The sequence below is a fragment of the Mytilus edulis genome, chromosome 9, assembly GCF_963676685.1.
Source record: "Mytilus edulis chromosome 9, xbMytEdul2.2, whole genome shotgun sequence".
Classification (NCBI taxonomy): Eukaryota; Metazoa; Mollusca; class Bivalvia; order Mytilida; family Mytilidae; genus Mytilus; species Mytilus edulis.
This window is the reverse complement of record NC_092352.1, coordinates 32,410,161-32,420,376: the sequence shown is the minus strand read 5'-3', so window position 1 is coordinate 32,420,376 and position 10,216 is coordinate 32,410,161. Positions and strand designations below refer to the sequence as shown.

Below are 10,216 nucleotides of genomic sequence, written 5' to 3'. Positions count from 1 at the left end.
CATACATCGTACAAACGCTTGACGCGAAGGTGTTAGATTAATGTAAAGCGTCTAATTGATCTGTTCACGTGACATAGTTTTTCCAGCGGTAAGTTTCGTGAAATGAGAAAGGATTTTTCTTTAAAACCATTTACTCTTTTGAATGACACATAAAACTGTAAAAGTACCCTCACATATTTGTACGATTTTATATATACAACTGTTATCTTTGAATAGATTCTATTTTTTCGTGTTATCTTCGTTAAAACAAGAAAATCATGAATGGTTCTTTGCCTAAATGGAAACAGGATATCCAAGTTATTCTTTCTAATCCGTGGAGTAACTATTTCAATGACATGCTATTGAAAACAAAGCTGAATGATAAACATTTGAATTACCACAACCCCTTCAGACTAAATCCCTTTTTCCTGGTTAAGGCCCCATCCTGCATCCCAGACTCAAATTGTTCAATGATTGTTAATAATTTTAACCTTATCAATTGGGTTTTATTGTAAATACTGTATGTAACCAAAGGGGACTAGATTTGTAATGTGACCATAGGTAGGCCCACAGAGTTTAAGCTTACTGTAGACTGTTAGAAACAAAACTCAATTATAAGGAAGAAGATTCTTATTAGACTACCGACTAGTCTATTTTTATAGACCAAATAATTTACTTCTCTGAGTTACTTAATCTTTTGACAAGATAACTAAGAAGTGACTAGTCTGTGTGACTTTTTCCCAAAATTGAAACTGTAATTTGAAGTAAAATCATGCTTCCAATTTGCTGTTGGTAAAAAAATCAATTGTTTTCCAATAATTTTGTCATATAAAAAAGAAATTACTGTTACAATGTAGTTTAATTTTTCACCAAAGTGTCATCCAAAGAAATGGAATCATGAGACATTAATTTTTTGCACACAGCACCAGTGACCTATACTGCTATCCCTGCTCTGGGGTGGATCCAGCCATTTTGAACATTTCATTGTTGTAAAAACATCTAAAGGGCACCTGCCACCCTCACTGGTAGAGATATAAAAGGCTGATTATTGTTATATAAACAAATTTTGTGTTATAATCTTAATAGTTAAGGATGTAAATGTAAATGTAATTATGCTTAAATTGTATAAACACATACATGTATTAGTAATTGACAAAACTTGTCAAGGTCATTTTTGCTGAAAAGTAAAGTTTTACAAAATCATAAACAGTTTGACTTAGCTTTAACATTTGTGATTAAAGGGAGTACTGACTGGTACCTTTCCAAAATTGCATCCCTATTTTTGAAGATGTTTTTGAAGGAATTTATATAGATTTCCAACATGTCCAAAAATAAAAGGAAAACAATTTTGTTTTGTACCCTGCAATATAAACATTATATTGAATAGCTGGAGGCATGTTAAAAAAAAATGAGACACTATTTTTGTGAATGGTGATAATTAAAGCCATTGCTTTAATTAATAAACCAATTATTATAAACATTTGACTTGAATATTTTTTTCTTCATTCAAGTTGTATTATTTGGCAGCTAATGAGTTATATTTTACTAATTGATCATGATATAAAACATTATCCAAAACTTTAGAAAAAGTAATGTTTATACTTAAAAGAGGTTTATAAAGAAGAATTAAAATCCATTTTGGAGTTTCTAAGTATTTAATCTTTTAAGACTTTGTTGGAGTAATAAAAGTCAGACTCTAATATAAGTATCTCATACCTTTACTTTTTAAATTAGAGACGCATGTTAGGGTTCCTGTTGAAGGTGGTTGATATTTGAAGAGAAAAAAGGTAGAGTTTGCTTTAGATGTTCTATTTTAATATATGGTTAAAAAGAAACAAAAAGGGCATTTTCTTTTAATTTAAACTTTCATTTTCTTTCGTTGAATAAAAATTTCTATAAAAAAAAAAATTGTACAGATAAATAACGATAATATTTATTTAAAACTATTCCATTTCTTCAATAATTTATAACTGCAAATAGAATTACTTTTAATCTTATGGACTACACATAATAATTTCAAAGGAGAAATAAACAAATATACTAAATTGTTTTAACAGTAGACATGTAGAAATAGGAATAAAAATAAAATAAAATAAAGAAATACAAAAGGACCTTTTAGGAGTGAAACTGGGTAACTATTTATAGAGACTGAATGATATTCTTTGGCTTTATATTAATTAAAACCTTGTGGTAAAACAATACAATTTGTTTTATGTTTGATGTTGCATATAAGTTATTTATTAATGACTACCTGTATGTGGTTGGTTAGAATACATTTCTCAAAATAAGGTTTAGGGCTTTTCAAGTGTTTACAATTTGATCACCTGTTTAAAGTATACAAATTTCTAAAACAGTGCCCTCAAAATGGAACATCCTGTGGTTGGCTCCTATTTTGCATGTTGTAATGTTTTCTTTCATAAATTACTTGAAACACAAATTTGCTCAAACTAATGGTAGTCTACATATAGTTATGTTTAGGATCTATAGATGTTTTCTACATGTACAATGTATTATGTTTATGAGGAATGATTTACACATCTTTATATTATAATTCTCCGATCTTTCAAACCAAACAGGCAATTATGTTCAGGTGCATTTCTTTTAGTAGAAAAGCTACTTGTTTATTTATGTCTTCTTTTGATGAGTGAACAAACTTATTACTGTGACTTGAACGAATAGCAATTTGTTTTATCAAATCAAACTTCAACTTGTTAGAAATTTTTTCCAACTGCTAATGGGAAATACAGTTCAGTGGCCAAAGAACAAAGCTGCCAAATTCAACCGAAAAGACTAAAGAAAATTTGTTCTCTGTTGACCATTCAAATTCATGATTTACCTACATCCACAACATGAAGGAAAATTTGTAATTCATGTAACCAATTTCAATATTTATCAATAAATTTGTATGTATTTTACTTTTGCAGTTGAACTAATAAGATGTCTGGCATAGCTGTAGGAAGACTGAGTGAAGAAAGAAAAGCTTGGAGGAAAGATCACCCATTTGTAAGTCAAACTATTATATATTATTATAGACTAAAAACAAGAAAATTATTTCATAGAATTACATTAATGTCATTGAGTTCCTTGTTGTATTGTTCAAGAAGTATTGTAAATAAAAAAGTGCACTGTATTTGTCATTTTAATATTCCTGTAACAAATATTCTGTAGGATTTAATTTATTTTGAGGGAGAGTATGTTGTTATATTATTTTCCTTTGCAGGGTTTTGTAGCCAGACCAACCAAAAATCCAGATGGAACATTAAATTTATTGAATTGGGAATGTGCAATACCAGGCAAGAAAGGGGTAAATAATGATTTCATATATTTTTTGGAAAGATTGGAAGCCAGGATAACCACTAAATATATAAACACTGAAATTTGGTTCCCAATACTCTCATGACTCTTGTATATATATATATATATATATGTAAATATGCACAGATGAACTGTAAAGCATTTTTCAAGTACTTTTTTTTAGTTTTGTCAATATGCTTACTAGTTTTATCTTTCTAACCCAGACTAGGTCAAACCAAATACATGTAGTTGAAAATTGATATTTGAAGCTTTTATGCTTAGTACATTGCATTTAGGAGTAGGAGCTATGACTGGTCAGAATAATGATTCTTTGTTGTATTAAATGTATTCCTGAGGACTGAAACCTTGTTACCTACCTTGTTTAAAAACCAGCTCATTATTGTACCTAAATCCCCAGTCCCACTAGACAACGATCGAACCACGCTCACCGCGATCTAAAATAAATTCAGATTGTGGTGAGGTCGCGGTATGAGCGGCATAAAAATGTAATTTTTCGTTGCTTTCACAATGCTACTACATCCTCATTACCCTTCTACAACAATCCCGCTACGATTATACCACGTTCTCATTGCGCTTATCCTGCAACCTCACTACACTTATCAAGATCTTTCGACGCTCATCACGTTCCCACTACGACCATATCACGAGTTATCCGATTGCACCACGCTTCTACTGCGATTGTGGCATGCTCTACCACGATTATAATACGTTTATACCGCAATCTTACTACGCTCTCAGTTCTCAGCAATAACGTCAACATGGTGTTTCATATATACAGTTCCATTCCTTCTATTTCTGATTAATACGTAGATTTCTTAAAAACAATACAGTCATGCCACCAAAATCTACTAGAACACGTGGCCGTGGTGGTAAGGGTTGATGTAGAGGCAAAGGGTCACCTTAAAGTAACAGATCCTGATCCAGAAGAGATGTCGGACCAACCAATCCAACCTGAATTACAACCTATTGCTGGTCCATCAAGTTCAAATAACGATATTTTAGTGAACGATAACAGAGATGACACAGATGTGTCAATAGATATAGGAAGATGTGGTATGAGTGTTAATGAGACAACTCTCCATCCAAGTAACAATTTAAAAAAGTAAACCATTATAGTTCAAGGTACGGCCTTCAACACGGAACCTTGGCTCACACCGAACAGCAAGCTATGAAGGGTCCAAAAATTACTAGTGTAAAACTATTCAAACAAGAAAACCAACAGTCTAATCTATATAAAAATGAGAAGCATGGTTGAGCCGTTAGAGAAATTCAAAATGACAAGAAAATGACAATGAGAATGATAGTCGTAGTATGAACGTAGTGTGGTTGTAAGAAGAGTGTGATGAGGACGACAAGGGCGTGCTAGAATGGTATTGTGGTTTTGAACAGCTTGGTGGAAACGTGGTATGGTTGTAGTTGAAGTGTGCTTGGGTCGTGGTGAGAAAGTGATGGTCGTAGTGAGGTCGTAATAACGTCTCTGTGATATCGTAGCGGAGTCTCTCTGAATAGAAATTCGCTACGAAGGTACAGCGACCTTTGAGATCTTTGACCTGATTTCACTGCGACCGCACCACGATTGTTTTGAACATGTTCAAAGTTGGCCACGCTCATCACGATCTTGGAAGACCTCACCACGACCATGATACGACCTTAATGCAATCTACACGATCGTAATATGATCATCAAAATTTTCATTTTTTTACAAATTGTGCGATCGTGGCCTTGTGGGACTGCGATATTACCAGTTTCATACTCATGGAATATTTGTCACATCACATTAACATTTTCCTGTCCTGATATGCATGTAACATTTGCTACTAGATAGGATCATCAACTTATTATAAAAATTATATTTACAAATGATTATTTTCAGACACCATGGGAAGGAGGATTATACAGATTAAGAATGTTATTTAAAGAAGACTATCCTAGCTCACCTCCTAAATGTAAGATTTATTTACAAAGTAGTAATATTATTTCATTCTGACATGGGTAAATTTAATGACCATGTTCCTCATCTATCATTCTGCTGGTTGCATTTGTAATTTATCTTTGGTAACTCAATGCTATTTGTTTAGTCTTTAATACCCTTGTGACTGTTTGAATCATCAGATAAACAAAGTTTGTTTCATCAGATAAACATAGCTTGTTTGTTATAAAACTCACAGTTGAACTGTTCAACACAGTTTGTATTCTCCAATTGCAATTGTCAAAATAAAAATGCAGTGTACTGAAATACCAGAAAATAATTGTTAATTGTAATCACACAGTTAATCCAAAGAGATGATGTACTCACTGGAATAATAACATATTGATGTTGATTTATTGGTTTTAGAGTGCTTTGGTAACATGTTAGTATGTATCATCAAGGTCATTAGTGTGGACTTTTTAAAAACTTATTAGCAATCATACTTGTGCCTTTATCTCACAGTTTGGGAAGCTGCTAATAATGGCTTTGTGGTGTCAAATAAGCTCAACATAACCTCAATAGGTTATCAAAAATGTTGACTGCCATACCTTTTTCATAGTATGAACTCCTTTGCTGTACTCACTTGTCAAAAAAACATCATATTGTGACTTCCACATGATAATTTACTGTATCAATATGAAGAAAAAAACATGATAATCAGAACATCTTACTCTTTTTTAATCAACTTGCTTATTTCTTTAATTTATTTTTTTCTGTTGCAGGTAAATTTGAACCTCCACTTTTCCATCCCAATGTTTATCCATCAGGAACAGTTTGTCTTTCACTGCTTGATGAAGAAAAAGATTGGAGGCCTGCAGTTACAATAAAACAGGTTTGTTAAATGGCAAAACATGCCAGCTTTTTAACATTGTTTGACCAATTTCCTTCAAAACTGTAAGGGTACCGATAGGAATGCAATGTGTTAGAGCAGACAGAAAACACAACTACATGGGTATTGTTTTTTGCAAAAAATGGGCAGCATAAATGGGCAATTTTGTCATAGTAACAGCACTATTTGTAAAATTACTATAAATTATTTGCTTTTGAAAATTTGCAAGTGTTACCTTTCCATTATCAGTACTTAAGATAATTAAATTACTTGAAAGTATTATTTTGAATCATGTGTTCAAGTGCACTGAACTCTTCAGAGTGCTAGAAAGAATTCTTTGAGAAATGTGGCTTATATGTGACAATAATGTGTTATATTTTTTGATTGACAGATTTTACTTGGTATACAAGAATTATTGAATGAACCTAACATAAAAGATCCAGCACAGGCAGAGGCTTACACAATTTATTGGTAGGTATTACATGTAATTAACAAAACTGTCAGATACGTCTAAGTATAAAAAAGTCTTTTAAAGAAGTTAAACAAAAATATTGAGGTAAATTCATAAAGTGGAAGTCCATAAAATCTGACAAAATTCTTCTGACAGACAGTACTGGTATTTAGATCATATACCAACATGTTATACACTTACAAAGTAAAATCAGAAAGTTGTCAAGGTTTATGTTTTAAGTGACATTACTAACCTTGCTTTACCCCAGGACTTTTTGAAAAAGAATAAAAGACACTAAAACATTTTATTTATTATTGCATCTCATCTTTTCTTTCAGTCAAAACAGAACAGAATATGAAAGACGAGTAAAAGAACAAGCTTCCAGATTCAGGGATCCTTCATTGTAGAACTTTTTAGTCTTGTGTAAATTGTTTGTACATATTGTAAACTTATTTTGTATAACAAACCTCCATCATTTATTAAGAAAATGTGTGACTTTTACTCATAAAAAATTAGTAGAACTTGAACGTTAAATTTTCAAATTATCTAGTCTTTTAGAATTTAACTGTTATATAAACATGTTGTGAAATGTTGAAAAAGAAAAGAAAAATATATTGCTACTGAAGTTATGGATATTGAAATATTCTATTAAGGAAAGACGACATAATATCTTAAATCAAAAATGATATACATAACACATTATGAACTCTGGAGAGTTCAATTAATTCTTACATCATAGAATCTCTTTGTCAAGTCATCATGTTAAATGTTGTTATAGCTGATTAAATTTCATGATGTATTTGTGTTTCTTATTCATGACTTGGAGATGGAAATTTAAATGATTCAAGAATCCCTTCCAAAATTATATTTAAACATCAGTCAGACCTTGATTTATGTGGTTCTATAATGAATTAATATTTTCATGCATAATCTGTTTTTATGCCCCCATCTTAACTGAGGGGGCATTAAGTTTTACCCTTGTCTGTCTGTATGTACATATGTCCCAAAGTTGGTTTCTGTTCTTAAGTTCTAACTTTATTTTGCATCAACCAAATGTTATAAAATAAATATACAAAATGCTTATTACCACAAAACACAGATCAAGTTTACATTTTGGTGGTGTCACTTTTACTTTTCTAGAGTTATGCCCTTTACAAATGAAAATTGTTTCCATTCTCTATTTAAGTTCGTCTCAACCAAAAGTTATTAAACTTTTACACAATGCGTATTATTACAAAATCGAGATCAAGTTTGAATTTTGGTGGTGTTACTTTACAAATGGAAATATAGGAATCTAATATATTTTCTAAAAATATCTATTGTAATTGTTAAAAGTAATTTTTGTCGAGCCTGCAACTTTTGTTGCAGAAAGCTCGACATAGGGATAGTGATCCGGCGGCGGCGGTGTTAGCTCACTTCTTGAAAGCTTTATATTTTAGAAGGTAGAAGACCTGGATGCTGCATACTTTGTATATAGATTCCTCATGTTACGAACTTTCCGTCAGTCACATGTCCAATGTCCTTGACCTCATTTTCATGGTTCAGTGACTACTTGAAAAAAAAGTTCAGATTTTTTGTAATGTTAAATTCTCTCTTATTATAAGTAATTGGACAACTATATTTGGTATGTGCGTACCTTGCAAGGTCCTCATGCCTGTCAGACCGGTTTCACTTGACCTTGACCTCATTTCATGGATCAGTGAACAAGGTTAAGTTTTGGTGGTCAAGTCCATATCTCAGATACTATAAGCAATAGGGCTAGTATATTCGGTGTATGGAAGGACTGTAAGGTGTACATGTCCAACTGGCAGGTGTCATCTGACCTTGACCTCATTTTCATGGTTCAGTGGTTATAGTTAAGTTTTTGTGTTTTGGTCTGTTTTTCTTATACTATATGCAATAGGTCTACTATAATTGGTGTAGGGAATGATTGTAAGGTGTACATGTCTAGCTGACAGGTGTCATCTGACCTTGACCTCATTTTCATGGTTCAGTGGTCAAAGTTAAGTTTTTTAGTTTTGGTCTATTTTTCTAATACTTTATGCATTAGGTCAACTATATTTGGTGTATGGAAATATTTTATGATCTATATGTTGGTTACATAGGTTTTATTTGACCTTGACCTCATTTTCACGGTCCATTGCTAAGTTTTATTTCAAATATTTTGGTCACGAGCATCACTGAAGAGACATGTTTTGTCGAAATGTGCATCTGGTGCAAGAAAATTGGTACCGTTAATTTTATTTTAAGTGTTTGTGTTTTGGTCTGTTTTTCTTTTAATATTTATAAGCAATAAGTCAACTATATTTGTTGTAATAAAGAATTGTTAGCTGTACATGTCTGCCTGGCATGGTTCATCTGACCTCGACCTCATTTTCATGGGTCATTAATCAATGTTTCATTTTCTTGGTTAATGTTGAGTTTATGTGACAGTTGTAATAAAGCTTTATATTTAGGTCTATCAAGATAGTATCAAGGATTAGTAAAGAAGGCGAGACATTTCAGTGTGTGCACTCTTGTTAAAATAGGAGTTATCTTCCTTTGTCCATTATTGTAGTTGAATCAACTACAACCAAAGCATAATGCTTTAAGGGACGACATCAAAGGATCAGTGTAAGATAAAAAACCTTAATTCAAATAGTTTGGGGGTTGAACTGCTGCAAGATGTGATTATCCAACATTGATTTTACATATATATCTATATGGGTCAATCAATTTTTCCCAAATTAAGTTAAGAAGGGGGGGGGGGGGGGTCAGTGAAAAAACTATGTGAATTAAGTTTTTTATCCTTCATTGAACTTTTGATGTCATCCCTAATAAACACCCACATTCCCCATTTGTTTACTTTGACATTTGTTCCATTTGTCCTTTGGAATTACTATCCAGCAATGAAAGTGTAACCTGCCATTATTGTAAATTATATAAGGTAGTACTGAAATGGAAATGGGGAATGTGCCAAAGCAAATAAAGAAAACAGCCCTAGGACACCAATGGTTTTTCAACAGATTGAGAAAATCCTGCAAAGGGGCAGTCATCAGATTTCCCCATATAAGAAATGTACTAGTTGGCCCGAGAACACAGTTATTTTGTAGTGCATTTCATTTAGACAATATATTCAAATTAAAAAAATCGCATCTGCTCTTTCTCAAAAAGATTTTTACAGTGTAGTGTACCACCATTGAGACAAATAATATCAAAATTATAGAAACTTCTACCAGCTCTAACTCAAAATATTGACAATTCTGTATTACGGGGGTGTAATATTTAGTTTGACAGCTTCAGACGTGATAAAATTTGACCTTTTTGAACTGGACCAAATCACTACTTAACATAAAGATTCAGCACTTTAACATGTAATTACATCCCCCTATTTAATATCAAGAAATAAATTGGGGAAAGTGTATCAAATAAAACATGCAAGTTATATACTGTTTACACTAGGGACAACAAAAACCATAGGACGATAACTGTGTCCTTGGACCAGTTCAGCAAAAATGGAATTCACACTAAACTTTGAAACATGAAAATGAAACAAATTTTAAAACACATATGACAATTCTAACCAAGGTCAGAGGCTCCGACCTGGAACTGGTACAAAAAAATGGTGGGGTTAAACTTGTTATGCGAGATCTGGACCCTCTCGTTAGCTCTAGCAAATGAAGAATATTCAAAC

General features: G+C 32.3%; 1 protein-coding gene across 4 annotated transcripts; it reads left to right on the top strand.

The window, feature by feature from the left end:
• The first annotated feature begins 15 nt into the window (after window positions 1–15).
• LOC139488135 (SUMO-conjugating enzyme UBC9-B) lies at window positions 16–7,342 on the top strand. Of its 4 annotated transcripts, none has more exons than XM_071273532.1 (7): window positions 16–88; window positions 2,904–2,982; window positions 3,200–3,283; window positions 5,168–5,240; window positions 5,986–6,095; window positions 6,484–6,563; window positions 6,881–7,342. In XM_071273532.1, exons 2-7 carry the CDS (start codon window positions 2,917–2,919, stop codon window positions 6,948–6,950), a joined length of 483 nt encoding a protein of 160 aa, XP_071129633.1. In that variant the 5' UTR covers window positions 16–88; window positions 2,904–2,916; the 3' UTR covers window positions 6,951–7,342. The 4 variants fall into 4 exon arrangements, with proteins under 4 accessions (XP_071129633.1, XP_071129636.1, XP_071129634.1 ...); XM_071273535.1 differs by having other exon boundaries at window positions 80–163; XM_071273533.1 differs by having other exon boundaries at window positions 87–179.
• Window positions 7,343–10,216: the final 2,874 nt, after the last annotated feature.

Bases quoted from the DNA above. Each gene is read 5' to 3' on its own strand.
- LOC139488135 (XM_071273532.1), top strand. From the start codon at position 2,917: ATGTCTGGCATAGCTGTAGGAAGACTGAGTGAAGAAAGAAAAGCTTGG. The intron at 3,284-5,167 runs GTAAATAATGAT...GATTATTTTCAG, and splicing joins CAATACCAGGCAAGAAAGGG to ACACCATGGGAAGGAGGATT. The intron at 5,241-5,985 runs GTAAGATTTATT...TTTCTGTTGCAG, and splicing joins TCCTAGCTCACCTCCTAAAT to GTAAATTTGAACCTCCACTT.